Raw genomic sequence first — 20,593 nt, 5'->3', positions numbered from 1 at the left:
CGCTCCCAACAATCCATGAAGGGAAGAATAAAGTTATGCATTGTGGAGGCTGATAAACAAAACTTGTAGCAGACTTAGAGTTGCCATGAGTCCTCTTTTTCCAGGATATGTCCTCTTTTTGATGGCTGTGTAAAATGAGAGTTGTCATAGTGATCCATAGTTAAAAGTAGAAGTCGGCAGATGTGCCCTCTTTTTTGCTTTTCAAAATATGGCAACAAGCCTGTGGTAAAATCTTGTCTTTGTTACAAAGAAGGTTATAAATTCAAACATTAATTGTGATGTAAGAAAAGCACCAAACCACATCAAATTTATTTGAAAGAGGCAGGGCTTGAACTGATAGGTGGACCTTAGGGGGACATTGCAGAAGGAAAATAGCAGTCATTTCTCAGGGTGGCTTATAGATCTGTCAGTAGGCTATCTTTATATAGTTCTTTTATGGGGATGAAAGAATCCCTCTGACAGATGTTGAAGGCAAGGATGAGGTGGACCAGGGCCCTGAGGATTTGTCCCCAGCTTGACTCCTGTCAAGCTGTCTATCTGACGAGGATGTTTTTTCCTCTGGTTGTGAGCTTACCATCCTCAGGGGGCTGAGCAGCTTTCATCATTGCCTGCTTTTGAAGGGGAAGTTGTTGGACGCGTGCCCAGCGAAAACTGCAAGTAAGGGTGGGTTGAAATGTCATGAAGTGCAGCAGGCAGCAAGCGTCACACTTTAACCTCACAAAACCCGCCCAAAGATTCTCAGGTCGTAATAAGGGCTCAAATGCACTTCCTTAGATCGAGGCAGCAGGAGTTTCAGAAGTGCAGCTGCTGTGCGATCGCCTAGAGTTGGTGGTGGGATTCAGCATTATTATTATTTGGGGAAATGTTGAATTGAGCGTGATGGCAGAGATTGAGATGTTGTTTGCTGTGTTTGTTGACGTGATGGTAGGTGGAGACAAAAGTACATCTGAATGGCCAGAAGTTTGCCAGCCCTGCAGTGTAGGAAACTTAGAGCAAGTGGGGAGGAGGATAGCTGGACTTCTACTCTGAGCATATTTGAAAATGGAACTGTCCAATGAACATGGCTTGGCTGTGTTTGCATTAACATTCAGCTTCCTGATGATGGAGTAACAGCTTCTCATTATTTAACTCTGCATTGGTCATTGGTTTTAAACACATTGAACTGAACTTTGGCTTTGGTGGGAATGTTCTTCAAAAGGAATGTTTACAATCTGTAAAAGGTTGTTGTTTATTTGAAAATCAAACTGAGATTGAGCTTTTATCCGTTTAATTCTCTTATAATGTTCTAATCCTCCACAAAAGTTGCATTATATATCCTACTCTGTAAGCTCTGGGTAAGTGGTTTTTTAAAAAACCTTCCTTCCACTTCAGGCAATTCTGCCATCCTTTATTCCATCCCTTTAACAGAAAATCAAATTTATACCACAAACCACAAACAAAAATCCATTCCAGTGCCATTCACAACATGAAACTATCCAGCCCCTAAAGCCTGAAGAACTTCTTCATTCAACTGCCTCATCCTGCGTATCCATTTTTCAGAATACAGATGCTTTATCCTTCCACAATTGTGTTCCTTGCTAAAGTAAGTAGCCTCATCTCATGAAGCTCCCCAAATGACTCTCCATGTGGCTGGTACACCAGAAGCCATTTCATGCCTTTTAAGTACAAAGTGTGACTGATTTCAAATTGGCAAGATCCACTTGTCAGTTGCGAATGGGACACATGCATTAAAGTGACTGAATTTTCTTAACAAAATCAATAAGAGTTAGGCTCTTGCTTCTGCGTTCACCGCAAAGAGTCTCTCTTTTGTGCTGGTGAGGTCTGCATGCTTCTTTCTTCTTCCACATAGTCTGTTATGCCAACATACCATTGTAGCAGCTTGGAAGGAAGAAATAAAAGAAATAGCACCATCTGTTGTCAGAATATTAGAACTTCAAGACACTGATTTTTCTCCCTCTGCTTCGAAATGCTAGAACTTGGACAACATGTTGTGTTGAGTTTCCAATAGTTGTTTTATGTTTTAACCCAGTCCTTCAAATTAACCTATACATTTGTCCCGAGAAATTGTTTTAAGCATGTTTCTGATTTGTTTATAATTTCTCCATTTTCCTCAGAATATTACCTTATGGATGTTTAGCAACAGGAGATCATTCTGGCTTAATTGAGGTTGTTTCTACTTCTGAGACAATTGCAGACATTCAGCTAAATAGTAGTAATGTTGCTGCTGCTGCTGCATTCAACAAAGATGCTCTCTTAAATTGGCTTAAAGAATACAATTCCGGGTAAGCTGTAATTTATTTATTTTTATGATGTTGGATTTTTCATAAAACATTGACATCTCACAGTTCACACGAATGACCTTTACAGTGTATTAGAGGTGAGCTATCACAATTTGCATGTTGGTGGTGGGATCTAACTGTTAGCACAGGCCTTGAGTACTTTCTTCAAGAAGCATATTGCAAAACAAGATATTTAACAGAAGCCATAAACTAATGCAAGTTAGTGAATGAAATTAAATTCAGCTGAACTGAGTTACTAAGGGTGATTTAACTCATAAAAATTAAAGCTGGATACACCCTCTCTCTCTGCCTTTCTTCTTTTTCTTTTCTGCTAATTAAAAAGCAGCACCTCTCTGACATTATCTCCCAGGAAAATAAATCCCAAAAGATCCTCATTGTGTCAGGCTGTGTGGGACTCCCGACTTCCACCCTTGTGGAACTTTTCAACACATCCAAAATTCCATGTTGGAATCTGGTCTATCAGGCGTAAAGGATGCTCTGATCTTTCATGACATCCAGGGAGGAAGAGAGAGATCATTTCCACCTGTATAGTGTTAACCTAAAATTGTAATCAAAACCAACATTCTTCGGTAATGCTCCCCTTGAGAAATTCCTCCCCTCACCCATCCCTTTTATTAAATGGATGGCTTTGTTTATTCTTCCTGGGATTCAGTTTCAGTCAAAGGCAAGAGAGTTGTAGCCGTGGTGCTGTCCACTAGGTCTATTTTGCTTTCCTTAGAATTTATTTTAGTCATAGTTAACTGACACAAGGCACAGATTCCATATATTGCAGTGGGGTGTTGGGGTTTTGTGGTGCACCTGAACTTCCCCTCCTTTTTATTTCCCTGCTCCACCCTCCCACAGGCCTCCTAAATCAGCCCTCTGGAACAGATTTGGGGGGGGGGGAGTGTGGGAAACAGAGAGGGGTGGAAACTCTATGGCATGAATGGAAATCCTTGCACCAACAGAACCCAGAGCATTGGATACCACCCAGTTTCCAAAAAGATTGGCCACTGATGCTTTAAGTGTCTCCTGTCACCGTTCCTTTCAGTGTTCTTGCTTAAAGCTGCAGTCAGTCTTTTCAAGCCAGGCAGTTATTCAGATCCTGAGATCCAGTTTAACTGATCCTCAACACTGTGTTTCTGAGTTTTGAAAGTTTCAGGCAATAATTGTGAGAGGTGTGTTCCGTGTAGTCAGCAAGGTGCTTGATGCGTTACTGTTGCCAAACAATGAACATATTGCCTGTTCATTGTATGTTTTCACAGTAGATCTCATAAAGGACAAGCATAGCTCTCTACAGTGTTCTTTCTGTGAATTAAATTTGCACAGCAATTTCACATATTGGAAGGCCCCCATAAAAACACAGCTCACAATGTTTAATTATCTGGTTATATTCAAAGAGACTCTAAGGTAGATTTTGTGTTTGCCTTCTATCTAGGAAGATGCTTACCTGATGCTGTGCAAGGGGCAATTCAAGAAATGCCAGTTTCTCGTCTTTAATTTTAAGCAGCATGGATTTGAACAAAATGCATTAATATACCAATAAAATCCATTTTTTTCTTTTCAATTCAGAGATGATTTGGATCGAGCCATTGAGACATTTACTCTATCTTGCGCTGGCTACTGTGTAGCTACTTATGTGCTGGGCATAGGAGACAGACATAGTGACAATATTATGGTCAGGAAGAATGGACAGGTAAGGTCATGGTAGGCAAACAACGCAGTACATAATCTTCTTGGGGAAATGTTTTGCTTGGAACCTAGTGTATTGTATTGATTTTATTTATATCCTACCCTTTGTCCCTCCTATAAATAAAACTGCTAGCACAGTTGCAAAGCTAAGCTGGGTCCAGTATGGTTTCATATTGGATGGAGGACCGCATGTTGGAATTTCTGCCTTGCAAGGGGTTGGACCTGATGACCCTCGGGGTCCCTTCCAACTCTACAAGTTTATGATTTTACGATTCATCACAAGCAAATCACACAAGCGGGTCACATTAAATTAAAAACAATACAGAAATCAGTGAAGCAATAAAATCCAAATTACTTCAGTTGCTTCTTATGAAAATACCACATAGTTTGCTTATCTCAACTGCCATCTCCTCCAGAGGCAAGGAGGAAGACAAGGGTTTTCAGCTGGTGGCAAAAGCTGAACTATCAGCCGCACATTGGAGGGGAAGAGCTGGGCTCTATCCCACACTAAAGCACGTGGGGCTTCACTCAGTGATGGAACAACAATGCTACTTTCAAAGTGTAATACCCTTCTAAATCATGTAAAGGTAAAGGGACCCCTGACCATTAGGTCCAGTCGTGGACGACTCTGGGGTTGTGGTGCTCATCTCCCTTTACTGGCCGAGGGAGCCGGCGTACAACTTCCGGGTCATGTGGCCAGCATGACTAAGTCGCTTCTGGTGAAAAAGAGCAGCACACGGAAACGCCGTTTACCTTCTCACCAGAGCAGTACCTATTTATCTACTTGCACTTTGGCGTGCTTTCGGACTGCTAGGTGGGCAGGAGCTGAGACCGAACAATGGGAGCTCACCCTATCGAGGGGATTCGAACCGCCGACCTTCTGATCGGCAAGCCCTAGGCTCTGTGGTTTAACCCACAGCGCCACCCAGGTCTAAATCCTATACCATTCTATAAATACTAAGAACCACTTTCTACATGGTGTTTTCCTACACAGGTATTAAATGTAAAAAATAACTTCATGTTTGGGGACTATGAAACCTGCTCTGTTTTGCATTTCATTAATATGTAACGGTGGCTTCTGCCTAGGGCCGTATGTCTGGTGCTGTGCTGATTTACTTGCTAATAAAGCAACTTTTAAGTCACAAACCATTTCTGAGCATTGGGCTAGAAGAAAAATTATTCATGTTGCATTTTGGAGAAAATGCATGTAATAATGCTTTAACAATTAGAGCAACAGAATTATGAAATTATTGATTTATTCACTAACTTCTCTTCCTATTCCTTTTCGCAGCTCTTTCACATAGATTTTGGCCATATTCTTGGAAACTTCAAATCCAAATTTGGAATTAAAAGGGAGCGAGTGCCTTTCATCCTTACCTATGATTTTATACATGTCATTCAGCAGGGGAAAACTGGAAACACTGAAAAATTTGGCCGGTGAGTCCTAAATTCTCAAAATAATTTTCTAAGATTTCATTTTGTGGTCCACTATGATGTCATCAAACAGTAAAATAAAAATAAAGCCATAATTATGAACAAAATCACACAATATAATCTCAGTGTTGAAACTGATATTTTGTTAAAGCAATTCATTAATTTCAGTGGGTCTGCTTTGAGTAAAAATTGTATACACCTATACAATCACACAGCTTATCTCTTTTCCCTTGTAAACTCTTTCTGTTTCTCTGTCATAACATGATGTACACACAGTCTCACAGCTTACTTGTGTTCGCATGAAGGTTTTCTTTCATTCATTCTCCTTGTTGGAAAAAAAGGAAAATTTCCTGCTATTTTTGTAAACCTCCCTGGGAAATATAATTGAAGGATGGTATAAAATCACTTAAAAGGAATACATAGCACTCCCATTGTATCAAATCTAATTTCTTAATCTTCCTGTTAGTAAGCTAAAAAAACCTAGGCATAGTAAACACACTGGAGAATTTAATTTCGGAAGACATATTAAGGTACAAACACACTCAGAAACGTGTGGAATTAAGTTTAAGAAATGGTATCTTTGGAATATGTATTCCCTTTTTTATAAATAATTTTTATTAATTTTTCAACACAAATATACAATTTTATCGAAATTTCCACAGATTTAGTTCTTTTTGGACTTCCTTCAGCTTCTCTGGCAATCATCCATATTTACCTCTCAGTTATGCATTTCTCTGTTTATATTGCCATTAAACTTCCCTCCCACTCCTGATTCTTTTTAACAATATATCTCAACTTTCACAGTGCTTCTTGAAACCCCGCCAACGTTGTTTGCACATCACATATTCTTTTCAGATATTCAACAAATTTCCCCCAGTCCTCGATGAACTTTTGGTCTCGAAGATATCTAATTTTTCCGGTTAGTCTGTCCAGTTCTGAATAGTCTGTCAGTTTCAGTCTCCATTTGGAATATGTATTCCCATCACTAGGGAGCAGTTCAGACATGTGTGCTTCCAATAACAGCATATTCACAATAATTTCCAGTTTTCTGATCTTCCTTCATGGAATCACCCCGGTATGACTTTCCCTAAACTAAGTAACAGTTTCTGCTACAGTCAAGTCTTTCTTGAAGGGCCTTTACATTGCCACTGCACCATAATCCATCGCAACCCTTTGCAAATCTTGCAAACTAGTTAACCTGGTACTTTCACGTGGGCTACAATATGTGTGAATCCCTCTCTCCCTCCATCCATCCCTCCCTCTCCCTCTCCCCCTTCGTCTCCCTCCTTCATGCCATAGAACAACGCCCCATAAACCATACAGTCACCACCTGTTCCTTGGCTACATTAATCTGCTTTGGCGCTGCAGTACAAATGACTATATTTGGCTTCCTTCTAGCAACTGGAGTTGTGCCGCTCTTGTATTTTCTGTTGCTACGCAGGAGGAAAAACAAGTGATTTGCAAGGGATCCCTTTTTTCACCTAAAGAGGGAACAGCCCTTGGTTTGTCCACGTCAATTTGCAAGATGGGTGCAGGTGATGGGTTAGCAAGTTCATTTACCTCAGATAACAGCAATGAGTCAATCCTGCTCAAACAAATGTCTCTTGAACCAGATCAGGCTGCCTGGGGTCTGGCCTACTTTTTGTTGCCCTGATTTACAGTATGTGTTTGTTTGTGCATGTTAAAGGTTCCGCCAATGTTGTGAAGAAGCGTACTTGATTCTGCGAAAACATGGAAACCTATTTATCACTCTCTTTGCACTGATGTTAACAGCTGGGCTTCCAGAGTTAACCTCTGTTAAAGACATCCAGTATCTAAAGGTAAAACTCTGATAGGCACCTTAGGTGATATTTGTGCTTTTTCCTAACCATGTTCAAAGTTTGTTCACTGTGATGCTCCTAATGTAACTGGTGTGGTCTTCCTCATATGCTGTGAACATAAAAAGCTGAGGTCATTGGTCCCTCTAGTCTAGTTCTGTCTACTTCAAAGGACAGTGGCTATCCAAGACCTCAAACAACATGGTTTGTTTTCTTTCATCTGAATACTAGATAAGTCTATACTCCATAGCAGAGGTTTTCAACCTTTTTGAGTCCAGGGCTCCCTTGACCAACTACATTCTTTCTGCGGCACCTCTGTGGGGTTTAGGAGCCCAGTTATGTCACCCCTTGCTTGCAGAGCTGACAGCCCCTCACCCCTTCCTTGTGGAGGGTTCCCTCAGCCTCTTCTCTTCTCCCCTCTCCTTGGGTGTCCTCTGGGTAGCAACACCAGCTCTAAGGCCTTAACTGACAATTTTAGGTTATATTTTAGTGATTAAGATTTAACTTATGTATATTTTAACTGCTTCTTTATCTGTATTGTCCCTGTTATACCCAACTGCAAATTCAAATGTATCCCTATCATGTTTATTATTTCCCTGATGTTGTATGTGAGCTGGAACTGGTCTGTGACCGAAATTAATAAATTCATTCATTCAGCCACAGCTGCTGCCCCTGATCTCTGAGCTGCCCCCGCTGCCCCAAAGAGAGGTGCTTTCTCATGCTGCCCCATAGGGGCCTGGGAAGCACCCCCTGCCCAGCCCCAGAGGCACCACTTTCCCACAGAGCTTGTAGCTAGGGCTGCTGCAACAAACAGCTGTGCAAGCCTTTGGGAGGCAGAGATATGAGAGGGCATTAGAGGAGAGAAGGAAAGAGGGACAGAGGGCAGTGTTGCCCATGGCACCCTAGGGTGCCACAGCACACTGGTTGAAAACCACTGCTATTTAGTCCTCAGATTGGGCAGATTTATTTTTGTATCAGACTGAAGAAACAATACTGTTCATAGAGTATAAGAAGCACATTCTTACTGTGTGCAGCAAAACAGTGGCAGTTTGCCATGGAATAACAGTATTAGCAAGTAAAGAAATCTCAAGGGTTGAGTATTCAAGGCAAATAGCAATCTTCTTAATACTACTTTTTGTTCCTAGGACTCCCTTGCCTTAGGAAAGAATGACGAAGAGGCACTAAAGCAATTTAAGCAGAAATTTGACGAAGCGCTCAGAGAAAGCTGGACTACTAAAGTGAACTGGATGGCACACACGGTCCGGAAGGATTACCGATCCTAGGTGGTTCATGAATTTGCACTAAGCTTAATGTTACCCTGACAATAAAGTATTAAAAGGGAAACAACAGACCCTTTCTCAAAACAGACCCAAGGATATTGCCTGAACGATTCCTGATTTTATTTTGCACTCTGCTTTGGAATGCTTCAAGAAGATTCGGGATTTTGTAACATTAGCAGATTCCTCAATCGCTTCTGCTGACTTTGCACGCTGAAAGCTACCACTAAGCTTTTATATTATTATTATTTTGATACATTGAGAAGCTGTAAATATTTGAGATTTTTTATGTTTGGACAGTGTTCTCTAACTTGGTCTAGATGGGTAGAGACATTTTGAAGATCTGATTGCTAAACAGCATCAGAGATGTTTCTGATGTGTTTAATTCTGCTGCAACTGAACATTGTTGTGTGTATATATACTTTTTTTCTGGCACAAACATATTTGTTCTGCTGTAAATAACTGCCAGATCATTCATTGTACAGCAGGGTGCTGCTTTATTGTCTTGAACTACTGCCAGAAGAAGAGAGGTTTCTACATTTAATAATGAAAAGAAAAATATTTAAAGAGACTCTTTTGCCCCAAGTGCTCTGTGTTGATATAAATGTATTGGAATGTATGTAGAGCATATATGTTTGGGACAACCTTTTGCTCTTGGAAATTCCACCTCAACGTTTACTGCCTTTTTGAATTTTATTGAACGTTCAGCGAAGGCCTGCAACATCTAAGCTTTTGAAGACACTTCAATAAAGAGTTTGTCACTGGAAAACCAACAGGCCACCCATAACAACTATATTATCTGCACACATTTGTGTAAATCACAAAATGGAAAGCATTAAGCATCATAGTCAGGTTTTGTATATGCAGCTCAAACTAAGGGAAGTGTATGTTCAAAACCAAGAGATTGTGATTTTTAAAAATGCTATATTATAGCATTTTTAATCAGTACTCCAGAAGGGAGTCAGACCTGTTCTTTACTACTTAAATGCCTGCAGCACTGTTTGTTTTGTCAAGGAAGTTTGTATTTTGCCTAAGTTGATACATGGGAGAAACTGGATTTATTTTAATTTATCCAATGAGGTACCGTACTTTAAGGTGCTTATAACAGAAGAGTAATTCAAGTTAAAAGTGCAATAGGAACTGCTTGTTTAAAGATGTAAACATAAAATGTTTTGAAACAGTGGCGAGGTGGACTAACTACTGCTTACTCGCCAAAGAACACTGGTAGTTCTTAACTTTGGTGATGATTGAATGAAAGGAATTATATATAAAGTTGTCTTTGAATCAGAACAATGATTTTAAATAGGAATTGCATTAAAGTCTATTTTACTTTGTCAGATGTGTTTGTGTTTCTCTAAAGTATACTATATTCAGTTGGATAGAGTTCTGTGTTAATATTAAGCTGCAATCATGTTGGGGATTCACTATTTGTGAATATGCTAAGAGGCCAAAGCTTAATGAGGAATATGTCATAAATGTGAAATTACACTAATTACAATAATCATGCACAAGTGTGTGAACATACACACAGTAGCACTGAGAAGCTTTCAATTACTCTTTCCATGATGTAAAATTTCATTTATTTCAGTATTGTCATTTACTATATTGTATCATCAATCTGGAATCCAGCTGCTTAATTATTCCCATGTTTGTGTTTCAATGGGAGATCCAGCTTGTATTCTGGTGCCTATGACAGTGAAACATCCCATCTAAGTGGCATGAATCTATCTATCATCTATCTATCTATCTATCTATCATCTATCTATCTGTCTATCTCTATCTATCATCTATCTATCTACCATCCATCTATCTATCTATCTAATCTATCTTCCACCTTTTCTCCAAGCATGGTGCACATGGTTCTCAGTTTTATCCTCACTAATAACCCAGTGAGATGTTAGATTGAGAATGTGTGTGGCTACACCTAAGTCACCCAGTAAACTTTGTGGGTGGATATTTGAAAACCACTATGCAACACATACCCTGTGCATCAGATATAGTGCTTTTCAGGCAGATTGGACAGTTTCAGTTTTATATGTAATTCTGAGAGGTGCACCTCACACCAGGTGTGCCTAACATGTGACTCTCCAGCTGTTGCTGGACTCCCAACTGCATGACCAGTTGTCAGGGGTGATGGGAGTTTGTAGTCTAGAAAGGTTAACCATCCCCTGCCCTATACTCTTCAGATTTGATTTTGGTGATGAGGCCCAGCTCCATTTTTCCTGCTAGTAATTTCTCTGTGTTTATATCCTTTGGGCATAAAAACTTCAAGTCTTCTATTACTCCTCCAAAAATCAGACTTGCCAAATCTCCAACAGGATAAAGGGTCCCCCTTTTATAGACGCCATTTTTATATGTGGCACTATGTTCTCTCCCCCCCCCTCCATGCATTGTTTTTATACCTGTTAAGGCTGTTGGAAGAGTGTTGTGATTTTTCTTTGCAATAGGAACCAATGAAAAAACAAATGAATACCTAATTGCTTTTCATTTATAATTTATTCACTTGAATTCCCATTAGTTTTTCTAACAAACAAGTGGGGCTCAATAGTTTCATTTAGTTGTTCAAATGAATGCACTTCCCTTTTGTCATAAAATGCCTGTGATCACAGTTTTCTTCTGAATCCTGTCCCTCGTTTACCTTCAAAGCCAATGACAACCCTTACACTGCAGCGCCTCCAAAGAACTGTGAGTGAAAGAGAAACGGATGCTAGCACTGTGTGCAAACCCTAGCAAGAGTTGTACATCAGTTCTTGTGCTTTTGCTGGCTGAAGATGTCACACAAGCACATTTTTGCATTCAGTTTCACTGTTGCCATGCAGCACTTTAGCATGAAGTAGCAAACAGTTCTGCTACAGGTGGAAAGGCATTGCTGGGATCCATTGCACATAAGGGAGGCATTACTATGGCCTTCTGTTCTGCTGCAGCCCCACTCCCACCTTCACTGGAGCTAAGACCCGTGTGCCTTGAGGGGAGGTGGGAAGAAACTAGGAAGGCTGGGAATCACCAGTTCCTGAAGACACCATCAGTAGAAAGATCTGTTAGGAGCACCACCACCACCTCCTTTCCTGAGGCATCTTCACATAGACCTGTGGGTTCCTGAGGGAAGACGGAAGTGAGGAAGCCTAGGCCCAAGGAGCTTGTGGCATCTGCTCCTGAAGTTAGACTGATAACATTTATTACCGTTTGTGTTAAGGTTCTAAGCTGTGGGGCACCTTGGGTGCCTTGGCAGAAAGGTGGTACATAAATAGGAGAGAGTGCTGTTGATCTGAATGCATATCCTAGTAAGGAGTTGAACATACAACATCCTGGCATGGAGAAGCGTAGCTAGCAGATCTGAGGTGCCTGCTGATCTTCTGCTGCCTCAGAATCAGGCACCTTATGAATACAATATTTACTATGGGCAGAAAATTTGGCAACAAGCTTAGCCTTGCTCTCTTTATTACTAACCATATCTCCAGCTGTAATAATTAAGGCCATAATTTCCATCCTCTGTTCAGCCACTTGCACATCTAGCAGGCTACTCAGTTTTTCCCTGGCCCATAGACCTTAATCCCATCATTGACAATTAGCTGGTATTCTCAGAAATAGATCAAATGCCAATTTACTTGATAGGTCACATCTCATGTTATTTCAGAAAGCAGGAGATGCCCCAGTATGATGGTGCCCTAGATTGTACAGAAGGGATTTATAGTGCAAGGTTTTCTGGTGCCAGCATTCTAGCAGCTCCAAGAGACGTAATGCTGAAATGGGAAGAATGTATATCCCTGGCCTGCCAACATTACCAAAGCAGTCCAGGAAAGAAGTCGTGCTGCTGTGGTTTCTGTGCTGCTGAGGTAATACTGGAAGATACTGTCAAGGGCTTTGGCTGCTGTGGCTCTTGGATGGCTCTCCTATGCCTCTGCCAGTCCCAATAATTTGCTTCTTCAATGTGTGACTGGAAATGGCTTCAAATCAGAGAAGTCTCTGGTCTCATTATAGTTCTGTGTTCAAACCCCATTCAGTATGGGAATGGTTCAGAATGGAAGTGACACCCGGGAAAACTTATTATTCTGCATGTAAAAGTTGTTATGGATTGGAGGAGGGATGTGTGTAGGGCTGGATATGAGAGAGCGGTTGGCTTGAGATAACCCTGTTGTTATGGTCAGAGCTTTAGTCTGAAAGAGTCAACTGCTCCCTGCAGAGGAAGGAGGATGAATTAAGATGGCCTGCTCACAGAGATTTATAGCAAGTGAAGGTAAAATGAAGTGGTAGCTAGAGGCTTTTTTTAACTTTAAATACTTAGGTGAAGAAGGGATCCTTCCATCACTATCCTATTCCTCATATCACCTTTAGGCTAGGGAATACAGCTTATGAATACATCCCAGGACTAGCCCATCTCCTTAATGGTATCACTTTAGGTATGCGCTGCTTAAAGAAAAATTCAGGTATTCTCCCTCTACCAGCTATTATGGATGATGCCGATTAGCAGCTGTTATCTATGATAACTGTGTGGCTCCTCCAAGCTGACAGACTCTGGGTGAAAACAGACCAGTTTACCACATGGCTAACCTGGGAGTTTGCCTGCTGCTTACATGGGCGTTAAAATGTGCTAAAAGGAAAACAGATGACCTTGGCTGCCTTTGTGTTTGCTGTGGTTGTCATTGCTCCACCCCTAGTTACTGACTTGTTCTATTGCTATGGAGTGGAGAGACATTTCTCTCCTTGCCTTGCTGCAGTGTTTTATCACTACTTGCTGGTTCTCTGCCTTGGGAAAGTGATGGTTAATCCATTCTCACACTCTGAAAAGTTGATGCATAGTGATAGTGTTTCAAAGAGGTCAGTAAAATATTCCCCCCTGTTTGGAGTGGATCTCAGGAGTTACTTTTTTTTTTAAGGTTGTGCTGCTGTTTAGCTCATGGCACCCATTACTGTGTGTAATTTCCAAGTTAATTCTCACACGTCCTCACAACTCTTCATTGCACAACACACAACGATAACAATACCTTCCACGATCACGGAATCTCTCAAACAACGATGATCTGACCATCTTATTATGGGATAGGCCAAGATTCAACCCTTAGGCTTTTATTCTCCTCTACCCATTGTTTTCCAGTAAGAAACAGCCACTTTCCTTAGCCTGCAGTGGTGAAAGTCTGAGATATATTTGAAAAAGAACTCCTCTGAAAACACAGCAGATATTTTGGAGAACTGCCAAAAGCCCAACGGATATTTAACTATTTCAGAATATATAAACACTTCTAGGAACAGAAATCTGAAATTCTGAAAAACGTGGAGAAAAAGCGAAGAAGACGATGTTTCTTTAAAAGTAGCTCTTGCTGGGACATCGTAGCCCAGGAGAAAAATTCCCCACTTTGATATCACCTGCTTTGGGTTATTAATACAAACAAGCCCTTTTCAAACATTCTTCTCTCACATAAATACAATTGCATGATGGGAAGTTGAGGCACGTTTATTGGCTCTGCCCCACCTACAGCATTCCCTGCACCCCATCCATGTGGGGTGGGTGGGGAAGAGCTCTGAAGGGAGGGATCCTGCTCTAGAGATGTGGGCTCCCCACATGATTTAAATTGTGTCCAATGTGTGGGGGGAGGGAGAGCAAGGATTCAAGGTTGAGCAAACACAGCTCTAACTTCCCAGAACATCTGAAAGGGAATACAATCAATTTACCAAGTGGTTAATGTGGGAGTCTCTTACCACTTCATAAGGAACCCAGGCTTTAGCAAACAGTAGGTTAGACAGGAGTGCCTGGCGTGCTCTGGTCCATGGGGTCACGAAGTGTCGGACACGACTAAATGACTAAACAACAACAACAAGGTTGTTGGTGGGGTGCGGGGGGAGGGGGAGTCACACCCCAGGAAGTTGACATATACCAGGTCAGACAATGGGTCCATCTAGGTCAGTATTGTTTCCACAGACTGGAAGCTGATCTCCAGGGTTTTAGGCAGGGGATATTGGCAGTCCTACCTGGGCATACCAAGGATTGAACCTAGAACCTTTTGCATGCAAGGCAAATGCTCTAGCACCAGTAACCTTTCCTCAGTGCAGACTCTGCAAATCTGTGGTCAAAACCAAACCTTAACATTGGGTAGCTGTTTGCCTAAATTGGATCTATGGCTCCCATGACAAGATGTGAAAGGAAAATAAGGGGTTGGGGGAGACCCCCCAAAATGACTAGTGACTTCCAGAAGCCACTGACCGAAAATGGATCTCTGGACTTACCCAGAAAGGCCATTTTATTTCCAGGTGTCCAGACAATGGCTCCTTGTTGTGTGAATCCAGCTATGAAAAAGCTTGCTGCATTAGCACCTGTAACCACATAAGCAGGCCGATACTTTCGGGTGCTGAGACGAGTTTGCTCATTTTCTGTTCCGCTGGGGCTAGAGATGGCAAGTCTCCAGAACGACTCCTGGTTGTCTGGATTCACCCAGAGAATGCCCTTGTCCGGTGGCTTTTAAGTAGTCTCAGTCTTTCTGTACAACCCACATACAAACACTGTTTAAAACTTCAATAAAACTTTAATATACTAGAACATCAACCAACATTTTTCTGACAACAGGTCCTAGATCAGACAATATATTTTACTGAGCTAGCCTGACTTGCTAAGATCTGCATCAATGCAACCCTATTCTTTTCTCGACTGAGAAGTGAAATCAAATACTGTATGTTTCATGCAGCAGAAGGAATACAGCTTCCTGTGCTTTGTTGGTGATTTCACATACTAACCTTGCACACCGACTCGGCAATGTGCACACTACTGAGCTATTTGAAAAGAATCGATCTGGCTATTGAATGCCTGCTATGGAGGGCGAGGAAATTTCTTCACTTTGTCTCTACAAAGTCAGGACAGAGAGAGTCGCAGTAGAGATTCGGTTTCCAATGTAGCCAGGTTACAAGACCTGCCAGGAGAGAAGGATGGTCCTGCACAGTGCTTACATACATGGTGGTCTTGGGGAAATTCAGAATCCAAGCAGCAAAATGAGTGCCTTCCTCTGTCATAGTGATCTAGCAAACTGTGAGCAATGAAGCTGCTTTCAGTATGTAGCATGTTGCACACCCTGCAAACGACAATTTCGCATTTGGGACACATTTTCCCAGAGTGAGCCTTCCCCAAGGAACACATCTCCTTCTGGGCTTTCAGCTGCATGGACTCTTTTCTTTGCACACCTCTCTTCTTGTCTTCAAGGTGTCCATTATTTTCCTGAGGACTAAAAAGCCAAGACAAAATAGTGATCTGAACAGTCAGTGGCAGCTACCATTTTCCAAAGTGCATCAGGGCAAAGGGCCTTCTCGGTGGTGGCGCCCGCCCTGTGGAATGCCCTCCCATCAGATGTCAAGGAAATAAACAGCTATCTGACTTTTAGAAGGCATCTGAAGGCAGCCCTGTTTAGGGAAGTTTTTTAATGTTTGTTTGATTGTTTGTTTGTTTTTAAATAATTTTTATTAAATTGTCCATTTTAACAATCCAATCAGATCACATTAAGTGTTCCAAATTATATAAATACATATCATATGGTCCAAATATTCTGCCAAATTATAAATTTTTGTTGGGGCTTCCCATGCTTCAAGTTCAGTGGGACTCTAATCAAATGTTTGATAGTTTATTGTGCTTTTAATTCTGTTGGAACTCGGAGCCGCCCAGAGTGGCTGGGCATAAATTTATATTATTTTTATTTTTATTTTTATTTTTATTTTTATTTTTATTTTTATTTTTATTTTTATTTTTATTTTTATTTTTATTTTTATTTTTATTTTTATTTTTATTTTTATTTTTATTTTTATTTTTATTACCACCACTTTTCACTGCATGTATGATGAATCATAGAATTTTAGAGCTGCATAGCAGAAGGAGGCATCACACTGGTGAACTACCAAAAAAAGGAATCAAGCCATTTGAGTATTTTTTTTGAAGATTTAAAGGGATTTATTACCTCCTCAGCCTAATATTCTGCCACCAAAGCAGGAGGGCCCTGGGAGGGATAGATCCTGGGTTTGCCTCATGGTGACCCAGCAACTGGTGGGAGCTGACAAGTTGCTCAGCCAATCAGCAGAGGGGGGGAATTTAAGTTAATAATCAGCTGGGACTGTCAGAGAGTGCAGTCAGAGATTGTCTGTGGGTTAGACAGGAACCTGGGATTGGAGACAGGGTGGGCAACTGGAATCTCTGACTATCTGAGTGGACTCTGGTAGGGTATATCTGTCAGTGGGAACAGATTCTAACTAGCTGAGGGAAAGTTTAGGATTCTAGAAAGGACTGGGTGGTGTAAGACAATAACCATCCTAGAAAGAAATTATCTTTCCAAAGTCAGGTTTAAAATATGAAGTTAAGCACAATCTTAAATATCTCTGTAAAGAGTGTTTGTATGAAACAAAGTGTTGTGCCTTACAAAAGTCACCAGTGAGCTATACAGTTTGGTTTAGACAAGCCTACCCAGATATCTAGAGCGATGCGTTTTTAGTTTTTGCTGGTTTAAATTTTGTGAATGTTTTAAATAGTTTTTACCAATAATTCTATTGTTATATTCCGTTTGTAAACCAAGCATATTTTTGTTACAATCAAGCATATCCTGTTTATTCCCCATTATTTCTATATATAATATTCTGGTCCAGAGTTTTCTTACCATTGTTCTTCTTTCGGTGCACAGTGCAAAAATCTACATTTTCAGATTACACATGAAATAAAACACAGTTGATCATAGTTCATGGGAAGGACAATGTGGAGGCAGATGGTTGTAAAACAATTATGGCTTTAAAGGTAATCAGCAGCACCTTGAACTGAGCCAGCGAAAATGGCAATTTTGACTGGGGTTGCCAGCTGGTCAGCAGAGGGACGGCTGTACCTCCTCTTGTACCTTTAACAACACCTTAATAAGCAAACAGCAGATAAACTTACAGCACTTCCAGATGAGCTGCTTATGAAGCATTCAGCCCAATTTGTTCACAGGGAGATTCAAGGACACTGGCGAGTTAACAAGCATTATTCCAATTTGCTTGCAGGTTAGATGAAGCCGCATCAAAGAAGTAATACCCCCCTCTTTCCAGTTCAATTCTCCCATCGCTTTCCTTATCACAAAACTTCCAGTATTTGGGGGAAGTGACTTTATTGTGCAAACCCTCTAATCAGCTGTAATTGTGCAAACCGAATTTGCCAATTAGTAAATGAATCCCACTCAAAAATAGCAACGGTCTGAAAGAACCCCAAGATGTTATGAATTGCTGGCATCTGCATAGCAAGCTGCTGCTCAAGGCAATGGAGCCACCTGAAAATATGGCACTCTTTGATGTTGCCGCCCTTTGTCTGTCTCGGCTGTTTAGTTGATCAGCCTTCTTCTCCCTTCATGATTATTCAATGTTCACAATGGCTCCGGTGTCCCATTTTAGTTTGACCCATAGCATTTTTAATTTTCATTAGAAATAAAATATTAAAAAGAGAAACACTTACATCACATCCCGTGAAGGTCCAGAAAAGAGACTGAGTGTTGAAAGCCTCTTCTTAAAGAGATGCCCATCCTTTTTCCTGCAGTGTTTTGCCTCACCGATACTCTCTTCCCTTCTTGACTTCTTGAAACTCCGGCCTGTCTCAATGGCAGAGCAGAATGCAAAAGTATGCTCTCTGATCATCATGTTTGCACATAAGGAGCTTACTCCCCAAGGGAGGGTGGGATGGCCATAAGTCCAAGTTGCGTACTAACCTGCAGGCATCTTTGGAAAGCAGCGCGTCTCAGGCAATGAAAACTCCAGCTTCAGGGAGCCCTAAGAAAGAAGAGATGGCCAGGTGTGCCTACTTCAACAAACCAGAAGCAGCAATGGTTGCTAAGTTTAAAAATTGCCTCTCTCCCTTTCCAAATGACCCTTACAGAGCAGTGGTAGAAGCAACAAGAGTCTCCCGTGTATGCAGAGCATGGGAAGGAGAATTCGGTTCTTGTAATGAAGCAAGCGCAAAGCCAGAAAGTGAACTGTTGCTCAGGGCGCTGCATATAAACAATTTCTTTCTCCTTTTGGTAAATCAACTGATTAGTCTTCATTTCCGCGACGTGTCACTGCATCTCCAAGACAGATCCTTTTGCCTACTCTAATTGCATTAGTCTCTCTGCTCTCCAGTTGATATTTTAGTAATTGTATTTACTTTTGGCTGATGGACTTGCCCCACAGTTTACACTTGCTGTCGGTCTCCGGTAAGTACCTCTGGCTCATCCTGGTGATTTGTCAGATCTGGAAGCATTTCCCAATAATTACTTCTAAGAACAGATAATTAAAACTAATTTTGAAAAGTAGTTGCAAAGTATTCCTATTCCTGCACTAAACTGCAGTCCCAAACTACATCATACTGACTATTCCTTAACTATAGTCTGTTTAAGAAGCTATTGAATTATAGAATTGCATAAGGGGGGCCAGTCTGACAGTGAAATTCATAGTCTTATAGGTTTGGGGTCTTCGGGCAGACACTCTCTCTCTCTTTCCCTCTCTCCCTCTCTCCCTCTCTCTAACATTAAGAAATATATTTACCCAAAATCCAGATTGAAATCCCTTTTCAGAAACAGGGGAAGATAGTCCCATTTTCAATTCACCCTAGAGACTTCCTCACCTTACTATTCCCATCACCTGCCAAATATCCAGATTTTACCAGCAGTAATTAAGTCCCACCCCTTTGTGACATCACCTCTGCAAATGAGAGAAAGGCTCTATGCTTTCTGACCTGGTGGATGAAAAGCCATAGCTCAGTAGCAGAACACATGGATGCCTAAGGGTGAGGGTTCAATCTCCAAGTCGGATCAAGACAGAGCCCTGCCTGAATTCATGAAGAGTTGTTCCCAGTCATTGTAGATACTGAACTAGCTAGATGGACCAGTGGTTTAACTTGATAAGGGAGCTTCCTATCAGCTGTGAATACTACCTCCAATGGGTCTAAGACAGAGCAGAGTGAATGAGGCAAAAAGAATTGTTGTGATTGCTCATGGTATCAAAGCTTTCTTCTGTTGGTTTGGAGGCACTGTAGTTTGCTCAGAATGCTAACATTTTGAGGGGTAAATTACAGTGCTCAGAATTCACCAAGGGAAGAAATGTGATCCAAATGCAGCCAGTGACACCCTTCTCTTCCAGTAACGATCTCCTTTTTCCTAAGGTAAAATAACTGTAGGGCATCAACTGCTGTTTAAAACTTACAGTCCTATCCACATTTACTAGAGAGTAAATTCATTTAATTCATTGAGACGTACATCTGTGTAAATGTAGACAGGCTTCATATCTCAGTATTAATTATTGAATGTATGATCTTTTATACCTGTGGTACCTCAATAAAATTTACCTGCATGCTCTTATTTATAATTATTATAATTGTTTATTTGTAGTATTTTTTCCTTTCTCTTCAGGAATGAAATGCTTCGTGGGTGGGTAGGGGGGAGCTCTGGGATAGCTCAGTTGGCAGAGCATGAGAATATCAGGGCTGTGAGTTCAAGCCCCACAGTGAGAAAAAGATTCCAGCATTGCAAGGGGTTGGGCAAGGAGATCCTAGAGGTCCCTTCCAACTCTACAATTCTATGATTATAAGATCAATAATACCAAGAGATACCCTGACCACAGGCTTGCAGTCGGAAAGACATGACACAAAATGGAGGAGAAAACAAGAAAACTCAGGCATCACTTCCTAAAGCTACATTGTAGCTTATAATGACTGTTAGAGGTATCTGGGGAATTTCTGACTTCTTAAAGCAGTATTTTACTATAGAGCTTTGATACTTTTGGGAATAATATCATTGGGCTTGATCATACTTGGCCATTCAGCACAGGGAGTCCAGTTCTAAGTGTGCTATTTAAGCATACTGCTTTACTGAAAGTAAAAAAATATTCAGAGAGCCAGTTTCTCTAGGCCTCATTGGAGTAAAGTATGCAGTTTCTGCAAATATTTGTTGGTCAAAGTAAATTCCAAGGCACTTATGGATAGGAGACCGAGTTCCCTGTTCCTTTAATTGTTTGGGAGAAATTGAAGGTTCCGTTGCAGCTCTTCTCATCACTGCACAACGAGCTACACCTGCCAAAATTCCTTTCTTCTTCTATACAACCATTTAAAGGCGTAGGAGCCTATACTCCTTTGCATCTG

General features: G+C 41.0%; 1 protein-coding gene and 1 long non-coding RNA gene across 7 annotated transcripts in view; one reads left to right on the top strand and one right to left on the bottom strand.

Moving 5' to 3' along the window:
- PIK3CB (phosphatidylinositol-4,5-bisphosphate 3-kinase catalytic subunit beta) overlaps positions 1–9,836 on the top strand; it is a 108,791-nt gene extending 98,955 nt beyond the window's left edge. For all 6 annotated transcript variants that reach the window (XM_081861517.1, XM_081861518.1, XM_081861521.1 and 3 more), the window contains 5 exons: positions 2,115–2,282; positions 3,852–3,975; positions 5,263–5,408; positions 7,093–7,225; positions 8,368–9,836. In XM_081861517.1, the coding sequence (XP_081717643.1) occupies positions 2,115–2,282; positions 3,852–3,975; positions 5,263–5,408; positions 7,093–7,225; positions 8,368–8,505 (709 nt within the window). In that variant the 3' untranslated portion in view covers positions 8,506–9,836. The remainder of the gene's footprint in view (positions 1–2,114; positions 2,283–3,851; positions 3,976–5,262; positions 5,409–7,092; positions 7,226–8,367) is intronic.
- Positions 9,837–15,589: 5,753 nt separating this feature from the next.
- LOC309342033 lies at positions 15,590–18,232 on the bottom strand. Its single transcript, XR_014156679.1, has 3 exons — positions 18,189–18,232; positions 17,939–18,071; positions 15,590–15,704 (listed from the first exon to the last, which is right to left on the bottom strand). It is a non-coding gene; the product is annotated as an uncharacterized lncRNA (long non-coding RNA).
- Positions 18,233–20,593: the final 2,361 nt, after the last annotated feature.

The sequence above is a fragment of the Podarcis erhardii genome, assembly GCF_964252035.2.
Source record: "Podarcis erhardii genome assembly, chromosome: 5".
Taxonomy (NCBI): domain Eukaryota; kingdom Metazoa; phylum Chordata; class Lepidosauria; order Squamata; family Lacertidae; genus Podarcis; species Podarcis erhardii.
Note: the sequence above shows the minus strand (reverse complement) of the source record. Positions and strands in the feature narration are given on the sequence as shown.